General features: G+C 38.2%; 1 protein-coding gene across 12 annotated transcripts in view; it reads right to left on the bottom strand.

Annotated features, from left to right (window-relative positions):
- LOC121314090 (partitioning defective 3 homolog) overlaps nt 1–24,197 on the bottom strand; it is a 377,684-nt gene that overhangs the window by 5,024 nt on the left and 348,463 nt on the right. For 10 of the 12 annotated variants that reach the window (XM_041246939.1, XM_041246942.1, XM_041246943.1 and 7 more), the window contains 2 exons: nt 10,247–10,367; nt 2,168–2,295 (listed from right to left, as the gene is read on the bottom strand). In XM_041246939.1, the coding sequence (XP_041102873.1) occupies nt 2,168–2,295; nt 10,247–10,367 (249 nt within the window). The remainder of the gene's footprint in view (nt 1–2,167; nt 2,296–10,246; nt 10,368–24,197) is intronic. The other 2 variants (XM_041246940.1, XM_041246949.1) reach the window with 1 other exon arrangement.

The following is a 24,197-nucleotide window of genomic DNA, read 5'->3' as shown; positions in this document are numbered from 1 at the left end:
AATGACGTTGCGGAAAAGTGTCGCAGCGGCAGAATTTTAGAACGGCAAAATCTTGCTCAGTCAAACATTTTCCTGCAGCGGCAAATGTGGGTCTATCCAATCAGGTCCATGGGGTGGGATACGGCATGAACTCGAATATCCATCAACAGGGAGGAGCTACTGAGATCTGAAGAGTCTCAGCATCCCGAGCAATTTGATTATAAAAATGAGAATTTCAAGGACGTTGGTTATGGGTCTATTGAAGATCCAAAACAAATACTAACTGCCTGCCCCCCGCATGAATCCAACTACTTGACATCCTGTATCATTTATCAGATATACAGGTCAGGTAATTAATCAGCTGCCAGCCGAGTGATTATTGTGTATACAATTACGAAGAATGTGATCCCCTTTTTCCTTTGTAATAGCAGCTCCTATATAATGTATAACTACAGATACAGTACCACAGTCCAGTCTTGTTAAGTATGGTGCTGGATATATCATAGTTTCTTTGTAGAAAAAGGATTTCACATTGTATCCCAAAATAAAGATTATATTTTACATACATGTCCTTAGGTAAATAAAAGGCAAATATTTCTGCGTGGTATTCTGATATGGGAACTCAAAACATTAGATCCTGATGAAAAATTCTGGAAATGGACATGGTCATTCACTCTGGGTTCAAGCAGTTTAAGTGGTGGGCTGTCTTTTTTTTTTTTATCGCCGCTTCAAAACCGTTGATGTTTGTCCACCAAGCAAAGTGGTATTGCCGTGCCGCTCTCTTCGCTCCCAGCAAGCACCTCCGCGCAGCTCATGTGTGTCCTGGGCTTAAACCTTCACAGCGCTATCTCTTGAGGTTGTATTCTGAATTGATAGGTCATTTATATTTGTGAAAGGCAGGTTCAAGCAGCATACTGCATGGTGCTTAATTTCAGTTCAGACTTGCGTGAAGTAAGCATTTATAAAACATGCCAGTCCCCGTTGCTTAACTCCTTACATGCCTGTCAGGGTAGTGCTACTATAGAATAAAGGCTGTTTCCTTTCATTTCAGCTCACCAATGTGCTTTGTCCAAGCCACAGTGGTAACTTGTGTTCTCTGATAAATTGTGTGTTCCTGTTTGATGTTCCCAGGAATCTGGCACACACATCCTCCACACATTCTCTGTTGAAGCTGCTGCTGTGTTTCAGTTTACCAAAGACCAGCAGAAACAGAGAAGCCTGAAAATTATTCAGCTCAACCTTTTAACCCCCCCCCCCTCCCTCCCTCCCCACACAACTTTTAAGCTTGACCTTTGGAATGACAGCTGCTGACATGCAACAGCAAATGATATCATTAGAACAAAAGGCTTAACCATGTTAATACACCACATAGCTAATGAGACCTACATGCACCTTCATCTTGTTATCCTTGATTTTGTTTCTCAAACATTAAGGGACAGATTCATCTCGAAATTTGCAACAACGTGTAATTTGCACCATTTACAAAACTAGTAAACTATGCAAGCACACTTGAGTAGTTTGTTTCTATTAATGCATTATTTTACTTTCTCAAAAAATCTGAGCAAAAGGGAGATGGAATTTAGGCTGCACTTTAATAGAAAACAAAAAGGTTTTGAAATTTTCACCTCAATGATGGCACTAAACATGAAGCTAAACACTTCCGAATCACTCCAGCCATTGTGTTAACGACTAACTTCTCTTTGAAACTAGATAACTTTTTGGACACTATGTATTAAGGTCTGCAAGTATACAGCAAATAAATGCTAAACATTGTAATTAACAAAGTTTAACAGCAATGACAACAACATTGCATCATCCTTTTTATACATACTTCTAAATAATTCAACAAAAATATCTTCCAGATTGTGTTCTTAACATCTTTGTGCTGGGATGTCACAATGTGCCTTCTTTGTCGTAAACTGATGACTGAAATCAAACTTTCATTCTATACAAGTAAAATACCCAAAGCCAAAAATTCAGTCCAATGACGACAGTAATATATTTATATATGAATATATTAATGGAAAAATGATTCTGTGGAAGATTGCAACAACCCAAATCTGTACAAAACAGTATCCACATCTACTACACTGTTAATGGTTTTAAGGCTATTGTTCTCCACCTAACAAAGACCCTGAAACAGAAGTAAAAGTCCCCGGACTAGAAGCCCTGCTTAGGAGCCCCTTACCGTGGTAGTGAGCTGTACTGGCGCTGGGCTTGCTGGAAGCTCTCGCGTTCCTCCTGGCGCTGTCTCTGCATCTGCACCTCTATGGACACAGAATGACGACCTCTTTGTGTGCACATACTGGTGTTGGGCTGTAAAAAAAAAAAAAAGTGCATATTTGTGTCACCAAACTTTTAGTACAACCCTGCAGTTTAATGCAGCCTATACTTACCTTTTGAATTCCGCTGTGTTTCATGACATCATGGAGGCCATGTGTTTTAAATGAGTGGGTGTTAACGCACATATGTGGATGTTTGATAGTATGTTCACAATGCTGCTGCCAAATAAGACATATAATGGTGTTTGATATGATCTCAAATGGATGATGGAGGTGAATCATAACAGTACAGTAATTAACCTTTACAATTAACAGATGCAAACAGGGGTATAGTGCTACATTTAGAAGTGAGGGGTCACTATTATCTACACACACCAATCCCAACTTTACCACGTCCCCTGCCGTCCCAGTTTCCTTATACACTCAACAGAACCGCAGGTTGTCACTCTAAACTAGTTACATAACTAACTCACGATTGCAGCTGTGAATGGATAATTGGTTCGTTTGGTACAGGATCAGCTTGACCCACTATCCTATTGCAACCACTTAAGAGCGAATGAGACTGACGTTTTGAAATAAAAGTGCATCAGTCTGCAAAAAAAAAAAAAAAAGTACATTTTATTTGTTTGTTGTTATTGAGTTTTATCTTTTAAATACATTTTTAGCTTACTTGATTTCTGATATATGGGTCTAAAAATAAGAGCTGTTCCAATTATTGCATCTAATTGTAAAACGCTGTGACCTCAGCACAGCGTTGATACAGGTTCCCTTCACCTCTCCTACTCATTATTCTAGACCAGGCATGCTGTATTCAAACTTTCACTATTTATCTCTCAAGGGTTTCTTACGGCTATTGCACTCTTTACTTATTTGTATGGGTTAAATACACATGTATATCTATCTCCATATATTAATAGGAGCAAACCAGTTAAATATTCTACACATGAAGTATGGAAACAGTGCTCTCCCTGCTGACCCCTCAGAACTACACCCCTGGATACTTCTTTTAATACTCTCTAGCTTCAAAATATCGTCTCGTTTTCAGTACCGTAACTTCATGAAAACCTGGCATACTGTTATTCAATCATGCTCTTAACACTAGCATGCCTAAGCTGATTTTAATCACCTCTGGTTTATTCAAACTAAAACCAATGGAGATGTACAAGTGACTATGATGATTGACAGGCATACAGCAGTAGTAGCCATGGAAACCGTGCAGCAGAAGCACACAGCTCTGTGTTCCTTTCCCAGGTATTTATATGTGTTAAAACACAGATAGATCCACTGGATGAGCGCAGAACTACCAGTCATGACCTTAAAAGAAAAAGGTTCAATTATTTAGGATTTATTTTATGGAAATTTCTTTGTTACAATCTGTCGGTTCCCACTTCACAACACCTGGGATACCACCAGAGCACAGCTGACTGGCTCAGAGTAAGAGATGTATAATGTGTATGTAGTGCATGATACCAGCACTGTCCTTGGGGGTCCTGGGCACTCTGGAGGAGTGGAGATCAAATCAAAAGCTCAGAACAATAATCTTGAATGTAAACAAAAGTTCTGAAATTGATTGAAACTACAATTCTTCTGTATATAATTAGTTGGTGAACCTTGCCAAGATCTTGCATGTGAACAGCTACAATAACAGAACACAATTATGTGCATTCAAATTAAAAAAAAAAAAAAAAAAAAAAAAAAACTGGTTCTGGTTAGCTCTATACAAGTTTTCAGTGATTCATGGAGTTAAAAATACAAATGGCCTTGGTTTGACTTCTTAATTTTCTATAGAAAACCACAATTTTTTTTTTTTTTAAATAATCATTTCCAACTGATTATAAAGTACTTTTGATGACTTAAGCAAAGCTTTGATTAGCTCCAAATTGACGAGATTAATTCAGTTCAGCTGCCACTTTATTAATGCACCATGACTGACACCACATAACCAATGACAAATGACTGATTCATTCTCTGAGAAATAATCAGTCAAGATAATGGAATCGGGGGGGAAAAAAAAACTATTTTGGAGGTATTACACTTCATACAACATTACATTTGTCCCCATGTAAAAATAAATAAATAAATAAATAAATAAACAAAGCATGTCGCACTGCCTTTGCATTTGTAACACAAGAAACCGCCAAAAAAAAAAGGAAGATCAATGCAGGCTGTGTTTTTAGTTAATTCCATTAACATTTAAGTGCAAAAAGAACATTAAAGGCACCCCAGCATCTGTACAAACAGCCAAGCACAAAATAAGGTGTGATTCTCAAAATGATTTGCAGCTATCAGGAGATGCAAAGGGTCCATATGGACACAGCTCTGAATTTCAGCAGCACAAAGAAGTGTGGCCTTGATAGGGATAATACAACGGCTCTCCCCGACATATCAAAAGCAGCGTCAAGGCTCCAGTAATGACTTTGACTATATTTGCATATGCAGCTTATTCCCCATGTCTTACGCAATAACTTTTACCCTATAGGGATCGGAACAATTTCCAGCATTTAACAAATGAGCATATGGTTTGAATTTTCTTGGACAACGTTACATTCCCAGTGTTTCAGTTTAAATAAATGCCTTCAAGAGGCCTGAGAAACTGTAGTTACAGAGAAGAGATCTGTTAATCATTCCTCTGACCACACCCAATATGCATAAACACGTCAGCAAATTTATTAGCAACAAAACTGCCCTATTCATTAGAACGCTGCTCGCTGTCTGCTGGTGTGTTTCACTGATGTCTTGGGTGCTAGCTCCTAGTGTGGTCTGCTTAAAAAAGAGCCGCAGAAATGTTAAATACTCTCCTGGACACATCCCTTGATACATGGCCTTTTCTATGCTATCATGCATGCATATTCAGTCTGACACACTAAACATGTGATTTCCTGTACTGCAGTGCAAGTCAGTCTTGCCTATTCCAATCTCTCCATACATGGTTATTATCTGTGTCTATCAATTCTAGAATCGGATCGTTCAAATAACAGGCTGTTTTCATAGTTTCTGACCATTCCACCTGAGGAGGTGCGGATATGGAAACTATAATACCCTCATCACTTATCTTCTAATAAAGGGCTTTGTTTCTGTATAAAAACAGGTTGTTTAACCCTGCAGCAGTCTTTTGTTTTCTGTACAGATACCAGGTTTGTGTCAAGTAGTACAGTGATCATGTTAATACCACACACCCTGTTCCAGTTTCATGAATTTCTTTATTTCTACTGATATACATCAGGCTATATAAAAATATCCCCTTCAGACCCTGGGGCCACAAACTTGTGCATTTCAAAAATCAAACAGGCAGAACGTCCTTAAATAACATACAACAGCTTAGGTTTCTGAAACAAGTCAGGATTCATTCAGAAATCATAACAATGGCTGAAAAGCAGATCTATTCTCAACAGAAGATTGTCATCACAAAGAGATTTTCTACCAAGTGGCTTCGATGTTGATTGGTGCTTGATACAGTTGTGTGACCTTCACCATATTACATATAAAAACATGAAATTGCAAAATGAAATCTGTTATATGTCTAAAATTGTACATGGTACTTCAATTCAGTAGGTGCAAATGTGTCCTTGAATATTTTACTCCTGATATTTAAAAAGCACAGGTTGCCATGGCAAGTGTATGATTTTTCTTTTCATTTTTACAGATTTGCTGTACTCTCTCCAGCCAGGCTTTTGAATCCAGTTTTCAAAGGGAATGAGTACCACTACCTTTTAGCATTTCTGTTCATGGTTAAATAAATCTTTAGTTACTTGACACAGTATGTAAGCTGCTATACGTTTTTTCAGCTTGCCAGCAGAAGCAGAAATATTTTTTTGTAATTGGTCATACCATGTACTTTACAAGCACATGCATCGTTTGATTTCGCTTGTTCTAAAATTACTGCTGTCTGAACTTTGGCAGTGTGTCCTAAATGTTTAAACTTTACTGGAACAATTGTCAACAATAAATGGCGGATGTTGTCTGCATTAAATTCTGACATTAACGACACAAAGGCATTTTCAAGCAGAGTGAAGCTGAGATAACTCCTTTAACAAAGCAAGGCCAACCTAATCTGACTGAACCATGTCAACAAACAAGTCAATAACTTTCACTATACTTCAGACTACTCAGTGAACAATTCGCAAGTGTCACTCATTGTGATAATGAAGGCGTTCTTCCCTCATGATATGAAATAAGAATTGTAATTCACTGCCTGCTATCATACGTTAAAGTATTTCCTGTGTTTTAACATTGTTGGCACTGAATTAAAGACTCTCTTACTGCTTTAAACCTTTACTGTCCTAGATATGTGCCCATACCTATTTCATGACTACTATCTCAATGGCAAGTATATTGGCTGCAGGGTTAATATGTGTACTGTAAATCCATATTGCAGACTGTTAATGGGGTTTAAGGGAGAAAATAAAAACTGAACATAACTTTAAAAAAAAAAAAAAAGCATCAGTTCTTACGTTGAAGATAGTTTGATATATTTATTGAGGTTAAAACTGTGAAAAAATGGAGAAACTAATTGTACACATTTCCAAATCCTCCTCACTGACTCTTCATTGAGGATGAGGCCTTACATATTGTCCACACAGCAAGTATTATTGTCTTTCGATAGCTCTGTCATTATGCAAGTTTAAGATACTCTATTTTTCTCCCAAATAGGGAAGCTATTGATGTTGTAGAGCGTTTCAAAAGGCAGTAAAGACTTAAGCGCAGAAAGAAGCATCAGCTTTAAATCAATGGAAAGCTAATGTAGAGAGTCCTCAGGAGTACATATTCACCCTATACGTTAGGCCTGCGTTGCAATTGATGGTTAGGGTTTAATCACATTCCTCTTCCCTGCTGTGTGATGCAGAATCTGGAAGCAGTGCTACGGCAATAATTAACCTGGTGAAAGCTTTCTTGGACAACCTATTCACTTTTCACTCCAGGGGTATTTGACCCAATGTCGCAGTTAGTTTCTTTGTACATAGCCTACCTCTCACGGCACGTACCCAGCATTATTGATTTGGTTTATTTTAGCCACGGCAGAGAGCAAACAAACCACATATTCAGAAGTTAAAATAACATGAAACGTGTTTTTTTTTTTAAACAGTAAGGACAGCTTAAATGAACGAGCCGAGATGGTTATCTTTAATTCCAGGGCGCTGTTTACATTTGCTAAGGAGAGCAGTTGCAGTCCGCAAGTCACTGCAGAGATTGCCAAACAAAAGACAACTTTCCACAGCTTCATTTCCCATCAAATAGGTCGGTGGTTACTTAATATAACTAACTGCTAGCACAACTGTTTGCATATTATGTCAATATTTTTCAAGCATATTTGACTCTGGAAATTGCTTCAAAGATCTCTTATGAAGACAGCAGGAGAACTAATTGAGCTAATGTCATTTTTTTGCCTCCCTGCCTTATCCCTTGAGAGATGTCTATTGCTTAGTGTGTTGTTTTCAATGATTCTAGTTATTTCAACATGTTTTTCTGGATCTTTTACTTCTTTAAAACACTGGTTACCTTGACAACCCTTTTTATTTCCCTACATTCTGCAAAAAAAGTACAGTACTGATACACACAAGAGGACTTCCTTCTGTAAAAATAAATAAATAAATAAATAATTGGTGCTTAGATGCCTTTTAAACAAATTGTTTGTAGCATAAAATATATTACTGGATTGTTCAATCTTTTCTATTTATAAGTGTATTTGATATATATGTGCAGTTTGTGTTTTATCAGAAAATAAGCCCAGTTTGTTAACATTGGCACAATGGCATTTTGAACTAAATATAGGTATATCTAGAGCCCTGTGTTTTTTGCAAATATTAAATAGCACAAAATAAAACAAAAAAACCATTATAGAAGCAAACACAGAATTACATTTTTAAATTGGGAGGTTTATACAAAAAGTACTTTCAATAAATAATTGCCATGGTAGCCATCAGCCATTTCCATGGACACGGTCTGAAGGAAATGGAAGCTGTAACACTTGTGCAGGTGTAGAAAGCCTTCACCCCATTTTACTTTATAATATATTTCTGAAGCCTCAAGCATATCATAATATGTATTATTTTCCAAAGCAAACTAAAGCATTACTGACAATTTGTCCAAATGTGATAGATGCAGAACACTACAATCCTATACGTAAAACAAGTGTATTTTGGGTGTACGCAAGAAGAGCTTTTGTCTGAAATGTCCTGAAATACATGATCTGTTAACCATTTAAACCTTTCACGTACATTTAAAAAAACAAAACAAAAACCCAACATAATTGTTTTGCATTTTTGTACACTACAGTTCTTTCAAATTTCTCTCTGTTTGTATCTATCACTTCTTCTTCGTTAACTAAGAGCCTGGTTCTTGTAAAATGGCAGCACATAAGTTTGATTGGGTATACCTTCTTATCAGGGAGGAGATAAAAGTTCATGATAAAGCCTTAGATAGTGTTACTGTATCTTAACAAGTGGCTTTTGTAACACAGAAACTAAAACTCTTAAAATCAAAGTCAGCTTCATCTGAGAAAGCAGCTTATCTACCTAGCTGGAAGTCGTCCGCTTGTAATTCTAATTTCACACAGCCATGTTTTTCCTTAAGTAGCTTTGTGAACATTCTATTAATTATATTTCACAAAGCCAATTACAACTCTTCCATTTCCCTTAAACTGAAGTAATTACAGTCAGACCTGAGCGAGATATTATCAGTTAGCTCCAAGACGTTGCTATGATTCACAAATCGTTTTGGAGAAAAAGGTCAGTGTTTCGACCTGTAATTTGGAAATGGTTCTATTCTGTTAGGTAATTAGCCTGTCATCCTTAAAATTCCCTTCCAGTTGTTACAGGAAACTATAAGACAGGCTTAGCTGACTGGCTCGAGCTGTTATGAAGCAAAGATACACAACGGTTTGAACTTTAACCTTTAGTAGTTTTGTTCCCAGAATTCAGAGTTAATGGATTTCTCACAAAGTGTCAAACAGACAAAAGCTACTCTACCCAGATGTGGAGGGCCAGTAAATAAAGGGCAATGATAAATACAGTGGTATGTTTTTTCCATAGAAAAGGAATGGTCAGTGATAAGAAATGTAACCAACATTCTTATTTGTTTTGGTCTTTTAAAAAAGAAAAAGTCTTGCACAGTTATTAATATGTGATGTTGTGAGGAATACACTTATTTTACACAAATCATGGTTATGATTTTAATACAAAAAAAAAAATGAGCAAGTCAGAGAAACAAATAACTTGGAAACAATAAAAGGTGGTGAGAGGAAAAAAGTTCTCCCAAAGAACAATAAAATCCCGTACACACTGTGCACCGTACAAAAGAACAGACAGGACAGGTTTTCCATATATCCGAGAATAGTTGAAGTGCCCTGTTCTTTTTTTTGTTTATCCATTCATTTCACCAAGAAACCACACCAGACAATATTTTTACATTACTTAAACCCAGTGTTACCCTGCTGTAAAACATGACTATTCAATGCAGGCGTGTTAGTTAGAAAGTGTTAGAAGGCTTTAAACATACTGCAAATCAAAAAGACATCAGAACAATCCTCCAGCAATAACAGGCACTTTGTCTAGTACGACACAGTAGTCCTTTGCTTTTGTGTCCCCTCTCAATTGCTTGATTGTCAGTGCTGAGGATTGTGGTTTTAAGCACCGTGGTTAAAAGTGTTAGGAATGCAGGACAACATCTTCCCAATGAAGTCCTCGATCTGTATCAAATGCAGAAGAATGAGTTCATGCAGATGAATGAGTTCATCCAGAAGTGATGGAAGTGCCAGTGGAAGTGTGATAGATCCTTTCCGTGCCAGTCCAGTGACGGACAGCTACAACACGTGATGAAAAGAGGGAGCGGTGGACCACAGATGGAGATGTTAGAGGTTAAACTGTTAAGAGCACATGGTGCTCCATGTCGCCGTGTTGCATGCCGGTCAAAGGTCAGCAGCTGCTGGGGAGTTAATGAAAGTCGTGCGACCTGCTGCCTCCACATCTGGATGTGATCTAAACACTCACCCAAGGCTGCTCGAAGCTGTAGGTGCGCCTGCGACTGCCCCCGTCGTCCTCCTGCTGGGCCTGCTGGAACTCCTGTCTCAGCCTCTGTATCCGGTCGTGGTTACTAGGAGTCAGCCTGTTACTGAAGAGAATAGGGGAATTAGGACATGTGGCTGTTTTTTTTTTAAATACACAACAATGTATGGTGTCAGTTCCAAGGGTTATCATTCATAAACAGGCAGTCAGACCACGGCGTTGATGTGAATGAGTTAAGAGGAACCTACGTCAGTCCAAAAACAAACAGAACAAAATGCCCTAGTAGTGACAGACTAGTGTTCTATTATAATTGTATCATCATTGGATTAGAAATAGACAATTATGCATTTGTCTTAATGAAAAAAAAAACACAGCCAAAGTCACTCGAATGTGTCACAGCTCTGAGATCAACTGTTGATTTCTTTTGGCATGTGGATACCCAAATATGAAACGAATGAAGAACCTCACTAGCTTTTAACTTTTTTTTTTTTACCTTGGAATTTAGCAGCTGTATAACCTGATATTTAACTTGTCTTGTCTTATCTTCAACCTTCCTCGATCCGAGGGTTGGTCGCATTATGTACAAATCTTCGTCAATGAACTATTAAAATCTATTCTATACAAATAAATCAATGGAAAAATCAATACAACCACACACCAACACAAGTATGCCAACTCTATACAGCAGCAGCGTGTTTAACTGTATGATTTCCATTACAAGAGAGTAGATGTTAAAACTTTATGCTAATCTGAACTCGGCTCTCGCCAAGATAAGCACCAACTAAGATGTAACTTTACAGTAAACTAATGCGATTCATCTGCATCTCCATCCATTTGCGTTTCTTTCCATCTGATGGTGTAGATATCCTTCTGCCTGGTGTTGATGGTTGAACTGTAATGCTGGATCCAGGGATCAGCTTATTTTGCCTCCCCAGCGCATCAACACACACAAAGGCTCCAGGGATCAACCACAGTGCGGTCTCCCCAGTGTATCAGCATGACAACCGTTTGGATTGAGCTAAGTAGGGTACATCTCTGGGGTCTTCAACTGGGCACCTTCCATCCTCGGTGTTTCGTCGACTAGCCCACGACACCTCAAGAGGGATCAAGAGTGATTCTGGTGTCCCAGCATCACCCCCCGCCATCTCCCACTCAACTCAGCCCAGCATACCCATACATCAGCGTTGCTTTCTTTCTATTGTGCCTGAGATCCCCAGCCAGAATCTTTCAGTCTCAACCACAGCCAGTTGCTGCCCCTTTCTACTGCTTCTTCACTGTACGACGCAACTCTTGGCTACTGAACCCGACGTCTCTGAGAAACTGGGTTGTAGAGTGTGCCACAAATCCTTGACAACCCACCTCCACTGGATAAACCCAGACTTTCCATACTCACTGTTCCGCTTCAGCAGCTAGTTGAGCATACCAAAGTTTCTTCCTCTCATACGCCTCATCCACAGCATCTTCCCATGGCACTTTTATCTCTACCAGATCAACAAGGCATGCTGATTCAGACCACAAGACAATGTCTGGTCGAAGGTTAGTGGTGGCAATCTCAGGTGGAAAAATAAGCCATTGACCAACATTTGACAGCATTTTCCAGTGTCTAGCAGCTTCCAGTTGTCCTGGGTGAGGCTTGGTTTTAACACCTTTGGACGGACAAATATTGCCTTTTGTGTGTAATGCTTTGATGGAACTGGTGGCAACTTATTAGTTATGTTACGTTTGTCTTCCATTGCTAAGGCCAAACATCGTAGCACCTGGTCAAGTCACCAAGTAAACCATCCTTGGCTAAAACACACCTTACATCCTGTCAAAATGTGCCTTAATGTTGCAGAAGATGAACACAAAGGACATGAGGGATCCTCACCCACCCAGAGGTTTAGGTTCTGTGGTGATGGGAGAACATCATATGTTGATCTGATGAGGAAACTGATCCTGCTCTGTTCCATTGTCCATAGGTCTTGCCAGCCGATCTTGCGTTGTTCCACACACTCCCATCTCATCCATTCTCCCTGCTTGGTCTGGGAAACGGCCTTTACACACCTGATCCTCTCCTCCTGCATTTGCACCTCATTGACTACCAACTTCCTCTGTATAGATTAAGTATTGTACTGTACACTACATCCCTGAAAGTAATTATGTTGTTATTTTATTTTATTTTTTTAACTCAGTAAATATTTTATGGCCAACTGGGAAAATTTGAAGGCTGTACAGTTTCCTTCCATTTAACATATTGCTGCAGGAACCTCATTTGCATCCATTTCATTAGGAGAGGTTGAGTGCGCAGTCAATGATGATCAATAAACTTTACTTGGTTAATCAGCATCTTCTTTTATCACCTTTCCACAGCCTGCTTGTAACAAACCTGTGATTATGATAAGCAATCTCTTTAAATAACAAGTCATTTAAGTATTGCCTGTAAATTGCAGATCAGCATTTAAAGCAACAACCACTGCGGAGGCTGTGGTTCTGTTTGGGTTGCTGTTACACTCAAGGTGTTAATCCAATGTCGTATTTGACTGTTTATTTCAATACAATGAGAATATCACTAATAATACTCTGAATGTGTCTCTGCAATGGCACTTACCGTTTGTTCTTCCATGTAAGGCACATTTTGATTGCCTTTCCAACCCCATTCCGAGCAGAGGTTAGGTGCTGAACCTATTTGCAATCGGATTGTGAAGGTAATGATACACCGACAGTGTGAATGTATTCAACTATATTTACTCTTAAATCTACAGAGCAGGCTGCTACAAGATCATCTGCAAGACATTCACATTAGTTCACACTTGGTAAAGCCAGAGTTATTTTTTGAGGCGTTTTATTTCTTTTATTCAAATCGCTGTCCACTTTTGTCTGTCTCCTAACAGTAACAGTACTGAGATACTTTTTATATGGAGCTTACTTTTTTGCTCTGAAGGCTTAATTTACAGGTGTGGTGATCTAGGCAAATATTGTACTGGTGTCTTTTCAGCCAAACACGTTTATAACTAGAAATGAGTGAAAAAGATATGCCAAAGGTATAACAATGTTGCATTGAAAACGGTTAGTTCACCAGACACCATCAGTAATGTAACTTCATTGAGAGAATCATAAAACACAGCTCCATACCAAGTATAAAGACACTAAGAAAGCATGTGGGCTGTACCATTGAGGACTGACATTAACACAGGGTTCATTTTATACCAGATACCAGTAACAAAACTTAAAGAAAATCACAGAATACAGTAATGTACCACATATTGAGACACTAACTCAAAATGTCTCTATACAGATGCATTTTGTTTTTAAAAGTTACATAACCTCAATAAGGCAGCCATATTTGATGAAGTGTGCCGTTAGTTCAAATGTCCAAGGAGTTGCAATAACAGTGAAAATATGAAGTTGCTCGCTGAAATTGTTGCTCAATGTAGAAGCAGTGGCTTATTTGCCAGGTCATAAGCTCACCTCATGGGGATGTTTAATAATCTGATAATCATTTCACCACTTTGTGGGTGAATGATATACAATACAATAATTTAAAGTAACTATCATGCCCACGTCTTCTAAGCCTCCTAATAATTCCAGTAAAGGTAAGGGTTTAGTAATACAATGACTTACCCCCAGATTACTTGGTAATGTTTTAAAATATTAATTGTAAAGCTAGCATGGACAGACATTCTCATTAAATTTTTTTTTAAAAAGGCATCTGCATCCAGGTAATAAAACAACCCTTGTGTTAAATTCAAGTAAATCCTCTTTGTGTGTTCTTGCTTGTAGTTCTATCATCAGGATTAAAACAATGGCACTGTAAATAACCCACCCCTAGATTAGTGATATCAATGTCCTGAAGCGAGAGGTTTGTACACAAGAGGTTAAGGGAGGGGATTAAAAAGAAAATCAGGAGCCAACTAAAAAAACATCTGCGAGAAATTAACTTAGAGATTAGCTCCTGGAATGGGTGACGACACACTTGTCTGGTGCTGACGTGCCCTACCGCAAGCCTGTTTGCAAATGTCTCGAACAGGGACGGGACAGGACATCAACAACTTAAGAGGCATTACTGCATTGAAATGCTTTGCAGGAAACCACTGTACAAACAGCTTCCATTAGGACCAATACTGAAAATGCTCCAACTGCTTTTAAAAGGTCCCAATAATGGTGAGGCTACTGGGAAGACATTTTTGTTCTGCAGAGGACCAATGCACACACTTCAAGAGAATGTGCACATCAGTACAGTGAATCAGTACATCAGTATCAGTACAAAGTCAAGGGACACTTCCTAATTAGCTCTGTAAACTAAAAATACTTTTTATCACTAAAATGACTTACAAGCTCTATGTTGTAGGCATTTTGTGACCCACTGCATATGTATAAACACATACATGTGCATAATATGAAACATATGATCTATTAAAATGATAGCGGTGGAACTAATTACCATCAACCTGGAACTTACAAACCTGCTTATTAAAAAATCAGACCTTGAATTATTTGCCAGTATTAAATATACATTTATATATAAAACTTTCCCTGTATCATATTCATATACCTGAACATGCTGGTGGTGTAACCAAAAGATATTGCAAAGTGAAGCATTAGGGGTGGTATTGACATCATCCCAACATTTGTGTATGCGTATAATACGCTGCAGAACTTATACGACCCTTTGCAAATGGCATTATGCGGGTCTAGTTCCTCATCCCCGTTGCACTTTGTGCAACCGAGGGGTACTAGGCACTTTAATGCATATACTGTGGGACTGCCCAGATGAAAATTTGGGGACAGGTAGCTGACATCATTTCTGCCATTATCGGGAGGTTCTTCCCACAGGACCTCGTCTCTAAATTTAAGGTTATGTCTCTAAATGTCCTCTTTCGGAGAAGGGATGTAGACTGTGGTTGGCTGGCTTGACTGCTGCAGAGAAAATGATTGTTCAGCGTTGGCTCCCTCCTCATCAGCTCTCCATGCGACACTGGCTACAAGTGTTTTTAGACATTATTTTTCTGGAGAGGTCTTCAGCGAACAGAGCTAATGCTGTTACCATACTGATGTGGAGGGACTCAGCAGCTGTAATTAAGAACTTACTATTGTCTTGATCTATATGTATAGCTTATGTATATCTTGACAACCCATGTAAGGGGGAGGGAGGGGTCATCTTATCAGTGTTCCTCTGTTCATTTTGTATCATATGTTTCAATACAAATTTAATTACAAAAAAACACAAAACACGTTTTTAGTTTTCAAACCAAAAAACAATAAGCAGTTATTCTAAATGAAATCCATACAATGAAACAGTTAATACTGGACAAAGTTAACAGCTCTCCTATCTTGTTCTGTTCTTTTAAAAGTAGTGATACCCAGTCAATAGCTGACTATACTTGCTTCAAAAGGTCATTGTTTACCAGCTGCTTGGAAGCCTATAACATTGTTTATCTTCTTGCCTTAGTGGCTGAAAAGCAATTTCTTTGAACACAGAGGGTGATTGCAGAAGTCTATACCTTCTGAATCATGCTCAATAACAAGTCTGGGTCAAAAAAAACAATAGGGTGTCTTGTCAGAACAACCTCAGAAACTCATTTCAAGTTATTGGCCTTGTTTTTCGAGGGCTTTTGTGGAACATGAACATACAGCAAAAACACTGTTTAAAATAACAAAACAACAAATAACAAAAGCAGCTCAGCAGATAATACAATAATCAGAGCTATCACAAGCCCCCTACACCCAGAATCTCACTGCTTTTATGACTGGAAATACACAGTGTGGAGATGCTTCAGCCACTTTCCAGATGTTTACTTGTGTGTGGCCTTCAGAAATGGGCTGGAGCCAATAAGTTGCCAATGACAAGGCTAGTTTCCAATGAGGAGCAGGTGTTGGGCTGTAAAATTCAAAGGCAAGGCAGGGTTAGATGAGGCTGGGCCTGACTATCCTCTTAGCACTGGGACTATGAAGAATAGTCAGTCCCAAGAAGCCTATAAATATAAACCTCTGCCAATAAACAGTAATTTAATCAGAAGAGATGGGAAGGGTATGAGAATTGGGGGGGGGGAGGGGGTCACTTCAGAACAAGACCAATGAGAGCCTGGGTTTGACAGGACAGTGCAAGAAATGGAGGAGAAGATCTTCACCCTCGTGACCCGTTAATGCGAATTATCCCCTTACTGTAAATTCACTATTCCAGTGTACAAGAAAATACTAAGTATTTCCTTTCCTGTTAAAGTGTGTTTCTGCTGTTGATGTAACACACACAAACAAACCTGTATTAAATATCAGTTTGTTTAAGGGTTTCTTTGTCTATCGCTGACATTCTGTAAATAACCAGTAAAATCCTGTGAATAAAAAGTTAATCTTAAATCCTGTTGATACAAAAATCTATTTTTAAAACAGACAACTTTTAAAGCCTTTGCCCAGTCACTATGCAATATCAGTCAATATGAAATCCCACAAACCAAACACTGAACTGACACTCATTACAATGCTGGCACAAATATAAGACTATGCAACGTATTTATTTCCATGTGTATCTGATGCCCAACTATCCACTAAACTAGAAAATACTGCACTGATTGAAGCGCAGAATGCAAGGGGCACAGTCGACCTTGGAATGGATGATCATGCTTTTAAAATGTGCACTCCAACATAATGGTGAATTTGGTACGCCACCTCTCAAGTGTTTTGCCTGATTGCAGGGTTAAAAAAAAAAAAAAAAGGGAATGCTCCCAGTGGCAATCGGAAAGTACTCCTGGCAGAAATAAAGAAACAACAATAAGGAGACGTTACCTTTCAGACTGTCAGGCAGCACACCACTTTCCTTCCAGCAGCACTGCCACCATTCTTCTGCATTAGGTTTTCACACCAATATAAACACACGAAAACAAAACAACTGGTCTGCTGTAAAAGTGGCACACATTATAGAATTGCTTTCTTTGTGGAGACGGTCAGCTGACCAGCACAAATTACTGAACAAGTGGGAACATTAGGCAGCAAAAATGTGTGAAGAACTGTTCTATTTCAGTTGGGACAAGCTCTCTCTCTTACGCTTCAGTTCTAAATTAGATGTTCTCTTTGGGATTAACTGAGAATGCTGCGATAGGTAGAATGAAAAGACATTTGAAACACCCGTTTTGACTAAGATGGGTAGTATATAGGGCAGGCTGAATGAAAGCATGGTCAGTAAATGTATACAATTGGGAATCACAACCTGAGAAGCAGTTTTCACCCTCTGTGGTGTGTCTCACCATTTATAAAAAGCAGGAACTGCAGTATGTGTCATCTAATATTAAGCTCTAGCATTAAAAGACAATGTTTTTTGTGGCACCATTCAGTCTAAAAGTATACATAAGGGAGAGCTGCAGAAAGCCTCATCTTGTTCATAAATTATGATGACGTCTTATTTTTATGTGTACGTCGGTCTGCAGCGCCGTCTAGGTTAAATGGAGCGGAAGCCCCTGACTCCTTTGGACTTCAATTAATACTTAATGAATCCTGTCTGCTTGCTTTCTGCACTGGATTAAAAGGGAGTGAGAATAAAGGCAGAGCAAACCCATCAAACACTTAATTTAAGTCTTTCTTTTACAACATGATTTAAAGCCGCTTGTCCACGTTATACATTTTCCACCAGCTGGTTATAAACAATACTTTTAAAGAGCATGCTGGTGCTCTGTGGATTTCTGCCCCTCCTTCCTGAGTCAATGATCTGCTTTTCAAAGAAAAAAAGACATTGCTGCCTTGTTGGGTCCTCATACTCTATATTCAATAAATGCTGCACTGTAAACCCCTTCCCCATATATCAATGGCTTTGGGCATTGCCAAAGGAAACACCATTAAGTCAACTTTTAATTACACCAATAAATCAAACTGGAATTAACAGCTCTGTCATCTCTACAAAGCAGGCTATAATTTGTAATTCTGTGTTTTCTTTTGATGTGAAATGTTGAGATGAAAAAGGGGTTACAGTTAGGGATCAAGAAAGTTAGACCATTTTTCATTATTAGAGGATTTATTTGAGGTTTAAAATATTGGTTTCATAGGACTAAGAAAAGGAATGAGAGAAAAAAAAGATTGCTGTTCAAAACAATCTGAATCCCTGTTTAGAAGTTCATTTGTTGGGGTAAAAATTATTATTCTAGAATGTACTTTGACATAATTGTGGCTGGCAAGATGGTATAGCTTATTGGTGTTTGGTATGGTTATGTTTCCCCCCCATCGAATATTGCTGTACTCAAACAGCAGTATGAAATTGCATTAAATTGCCTCTATTTGTCAGTCAAACAACAAATAAGTCACATTTTCAAAGCTCATTGAATTTCAGAACGGCAAAGCAATTCTATGTTGTGCTGTTGCAAGATTATGACAGCAAGTCTCAAATCAATACTGGACATATCACACATAAACTCAAACACTCAATCATACATTCTAGGGTAAAAACCATAAGAAACTCAAGTCAAGCAGAAAGGTAATAATCGTAAATCTTGAAAACTACTCACTTCAAAATCTTTTGTAGTCATTTTTGTATTACTTTAGTATAAATACATGTTAATTTGGATTCATATGTTGTTTTTTTTCTGACTTTATGTGAACGAAAAGACACACATTTGCCTGTTTTCCCATTGGAAATAGTGATATTTTAAAATATCAGTGTCCTGGTCACAAAAGCAAAGTTTGTGGGGAATAATAGCCATTTTCTATACTTTTGAGGCATAAGAAATTAAGAAATAACACTTACTACCCAGGAACAAAAAAAAAAAAAAATTGTTACATGGTGGTATCAGGTTGTGGGTGGCATGCTTCATGTTGGGCATGGTGAAACCAATACCTAAAATATGAAACCACACTTTTCTACCTAGGCCTGAATTTAATATAGAATGTAGTCAAAGTTAATGGTGTCAGTAGAAGTATAACTATACTTTAAATAGTTACAATTAGTAAATATAGGTAATTTTGATTTAATCGAGTTGCTTGGTTATCTTCACATTTATATATATATACAGTACAATGTTCTTTTTATATTAAGATGTCCCGTTCAAACTAGAGCACACAATATAAAACTATTGATAAATTTGATTTATACACCATTCCAGAACCCAAGTGCAAGTGGAAAAATATTCCACACGTTATAATGTCAGTTATCATTAAGACACTTCCCAGAGTTCATTGCAATTGGATATTAAGGTACAGTTTCACTGTATCCAACATAATGCTTTTAAAAGACAAAAATTCATAGACTTTAAAACCATTCATCAAAGTGGTTTAGAGTTTCTGTGTTTACCAGGGAAGACAGCACAGTCCTATATTTTTCACTTAGGTACACTGTGCATATGGTCTGTGTGTCATTTTTATGAAATTCCCAGTGGTCCTCGAGTAATTTATGGTGGATGTAAACATATATGAATTTAAATTTTGCAGATATCAACTTTCCATAAAATACAGTAACCATAGCATTATTGCAGCTTTAAAAGAGTTAAAATCCTCCCTGCATAAACAGGTGGGAATGTGGCTGGAGCCGTGAATTGAATGTGATTAAATAATGAATTGAGGCTCCAGCCACAGGTGTACAGATACGCTGATCACGGGTGTTAGCTTGGTTAGTGTTGGAGTTAATGTCAATGTCAGAGGTGTACAGATACGCTGATCACGGGTGTTAGCTTGGTTAGTGTTGGAGTTAATGTCAATGTCAGAGGTGTACAGATACGCTGATCACGGGTGTTAGCTTGGTTAGTGTTGGAGTTAATGTCAATGTCAGAGGTGTACAGATACGCTGATCACGGGTGTTAGCTTGGTTAGTGTTGGAGTTAATGTCAATGTCAGAGGTGTACAGATACGCTGATCACGGGTGTTAGCTTGGTTAGTGTTGGAGTTAATGTCAATGTCAGAGGTGTACAGATACGCTGATCATGGGTGTTAGCTTGGTTAGTGTTGGAGTTAATGTCAGTGCCACAGGTGTACAGATAGGTTGATTATGAATGTTAGCTTGGTTAGTGTTGGAGTTAATGTCAGCGTCAGAGGTGTACAGATACGCTGATCACGGGTGTTAGTTTGGTTAGTGTTGGAGTTAATGTCAGTGCCACGGGTGTACAGATAGGTTGAGTACGAGTGTTAGCTTGGTTAGTGTTGGAGTTAATGTCAGTGTCAGAGGTGTACAGATACGGTGATCGCGGGCGTTAGCTTGGTTAGTGTTAGAGTTAATGTCAATGTCACAGGTGTACAGATACGCTGATCACGGGTGTTAGCTTGGTTAGTGTTGGAGTTAATGTCATTGTATAACAGATTATTGTGCTCACCGTCTTGTTAGCCATACATTAGCAATACAGTAGACCTTGGAAAGCATGACGTAAGGTTTGAAAATGTATGGAACAGGCGCTAGAGGCTAAACAAACCCCACCCGCGATACATGGCTATCACAGATCAAGCTGGTTATTGCACTGCAATTAAATTTTTTTTTTTTTTTTTTTTTTTTTTTTTTTTAAGTGAAATACTTTTTTTTACTTTTACAAAATTGCAAGTAGGCTTAGCCTCCATAGCCCCTTATGACAAACCGCCATTGATACGCAGTAACCAAGCAAGAGGTTTTAAACAGTGAATGGGGCACTAACATGTTAACCAAGTTTCTCACCAACATCTCTCTAAAATATACCTATAAAAACCTTAGTATAATGTAAAATTTGGTCATGTAAATATATAGGTTTGAATACAGAACTGCGATTCCCTAGAATACTGCACAGCAATGAAGCAATAGGTAGCATGTGACAAATGAACGTCCATGAATTAAGTAATTGAATTCCAGTTTAACGTCCAGTTTGTGCAAAGAGTACAAGAAGTGGGACTGAAATACCCTGTCAATCACTGGGAGACAGACACCAGGCAATCTGGTCATTGAGGTCTGTGAGGAGTTCTGCTATTTGGATAAGAAGCAAGATACAGCCTCAAAATAAAAGCAAAGGGCACGTATACTGAGTCACGAGAAATTGGTGCAAGTCCAACTTTTACTTGTAGCAACCTGAAATGCACCATGGTCTAAAATCTCCACTCACAGATAATTACAGCATCTAGCTCTACAAACCTTTATTGAGTCTGTAGGACAAGAGGCTTCAATCACAATTACAATATTTCCCTAAATGTTGCCTTTTTGTATATGGATGAAAGTTTGTAAGGAAATAACTAAAACCTTAAACTAAGTAGTTTGTTTTTTCCAAGCAGATGCTTTAAATCTACAGGTGTAATAATAAAAAAAGGCTCCACAAATTCAGCATCTTATTTTGTATCATCATGCTGCACTCAAGTTCATTACAAAATGTCAATGAGTGAAACCCAGCAGGCAGTGAATCACACTGGGAATTATATACATCTCTCCTGGCACTGCATGCTTCATGAAATATTAAAACAGAAACACACCAGGATTACAAAATCTGCCAGCGATAACAAGCTATGCAAAGAAAAAATAAAACCCCCACAGAACAAAATGTGCCACATACTGCCTAATTCATTCTCCTGTAGACCTGCACTACTGTAATTTTGAGTGACAGACTCTCTTGTAAGGTCAAAGGCCATACTCTTGCTAATGGCAGCACACATAACCCAAACCACCAGGGGCTGAGAACTGTTTCAATGACTTTCTTCAATGATGCGTGACAATCAATAGAGGCACCAAATGGCTGTAAAATCCAGTGGATTAAGGTAAGGGCAATGGTGAAAGATCCTGAAGAAACAGAAACATAATACTGAGACTAAAGGGCAACATTACCCCAGGGTAAGCACATTTTACGCGACTATCCATTATCCATTACCTCAAAAACAGTAAATGAACAATGCATGATTTTATTTTTATAAGGATATAAGAATTGGTACCATACTATGCTGAACACAACCACTTAGCTGTTTTTGGACCTAATAGTTCATCAATAGTGGGAAAAAATACTCTATTCAACTTTCCATAAAAATACAATCAGTTTGGTGCCTGCTTATAACATTCTTCTAGAATGCAGCCCACCTTGCTCTATACTGTATCAGAGACTTACAGGAAACACCCCTAGAAATGGTATTTTTTTTTAGCATGGATTTCTAACATATAAACGTTTTTTTGTAAACTATGAATTGTGCTGCAAATACTTACCTGTCAAGTATAGACCATGACAGTATCTGCGGCTCTACAGTAAATGGGCAGAGTTTGGAGAAACGCTTTGGTGAAAGAAGACAATTTAGAACTATTGATTATTGTTATTTTTTTTTTGCAGCAACACAGTAAGACACTGGCACAGGAGCAGGTTTCATTGCACTCAGAGTCTGCACCTTCCCAGAAGAGGCAACAAAATCAGGCAGCGCAGCTAGGATTACATTTCAAAATGTTTATGCCAGTCTCTTTTAAACTATTTCTCTTTTTCTTTCCCAGCTTTTTAATTTAACTTGATCTCTGAAGTGCTTTTACATTGGAGCACATATGTTTTAAGACCCACTTTTGTTTTATAATGTAAAAGGCTCCCACATAATCAGGGTTATGGAGTGCCATCAGTTCCCATGGTTTAGAGATTAATCAATAGTCCAGCAATCTAGTTAGAAAAGAAACAATATCTTTAAGGGGAAAATGCATTTTGTGATAGAATGCTAATGGCCAATAATTCTGAGGGTATGACAGAACTCAATAGGTGATAAATAATTAACAACGATAACATATCACTTTGTGTGTGCCATTATTAAATAACAGCCCACTACTCAAAATTAGATCTCCAGTCACATCACGCTTTAAAACCCACACTGATAAGACAGCTTTTTGCAAAGGCATTTTATCAAGTTAAAGTAAGAAATAAGAAAACATGCAGGGTAATGAATTATGCTGTCAAATGATTTCTTCATTTTGGATTGTAACTGTTAGCTGCAGTAGAGCGTGTTTTTATCGCTAGTTAAAAACATATAAAATACACTGATGTAATCTTCATTTAATGTGAAAACTTTGTTTTCCTGCTGTTCAAAACTGGAATTTATTTCCTACACAAATCCAGAGATTATCTTGTGTTAGTCTTTTTAAAAGGTTACATTGTCAAGAATCTGTAATTGACTATGCTGTAACTGTTGACCCTTCACAAATATTTAACTGAAGCTTTTGTGATTAGTGTCAAGTATGTCTAGATTCTGTGTTGCTGAAAGGGGTAATATACAGGACATTTAAAAACAAACTGTTATAAATAACTTGCTTTGCAATAAAAAACGCTTCCCTTTTTATTTCTGGTGACATTTCTTATGATTTTCTAAGGGTTCATTTTGAGTTAGAAGCAAAACTGTATTCATTGGAATGAAAGAAACATTAGTGTTCACTGTTAAATTTCATTTGTACCATCCTTTAAGAGGACCCCCAATAAAAGATGGAAAGAGTAACTTATTATTAAAAGCTTAATGAGCAGTTTATCATCCGATATTAAACATTTGACAATAAATTGCCTGTGGCCTCGCAAACAAGCCTTTGCTGCAGACTGTAGTAGAGGCAGCGCTGTGTATATGGCCATGGCAGATTCAGTGTTCGTACCTGCTTGCTGATGAAACCCCTTTCAAGCAGTGCAATCTGTTTAGTTCCCCTGGCTACCATGACACCTCCTTTAACCAGGGTCCAGCTGCAGAACCACCTCGGTCACATAGGGCAATTAAACAAGCTGCACAAGCCATTTCCTTCCAGCACTCTGACCTTATCAAGGAGAGACTATCAAAAAGGCAGGGGGCCCACACGCAACACTACAGCCCCCTGCAATTACCATTGGTACCCTGCCCATTCTACAAACCCTGGGGTGCGTAATAGGCTTACAAATTACTCCCGCATGCTATGGGCAGCAGCAGAAATTTAAGATATTACTACTTACTCCTACAGCACAGCTAGCTGTCTGTCAGACAGGGTACTTTAAATATCCAGCTATTATAATTTATTCAAATGTTGCAGGAGTGGCAGAAGTAGCATTCGACACACAGGCAAACTCCC

The sequence above is a fragment of the Polyodon spathula genome, chromosome 4 (assembly GCF_017654505.1).
Source record: "Polyodon spathula isolate WHYD16114869_AA chromosome 4, ASM1765450v1, whole genome shotgun sequence".
Lineage (NCBI taxonomy): Eukaryota > Metazoa > Chordata > Actinopteri > Acipenseriformes > Polyodontidae > Polyodon > Polyodon spathula.
The sequence above is the reverse complement of the archived record's forward strand: the minus strand, read 5'-3'. Positions and strand labels throughout refer to the sequence as shown.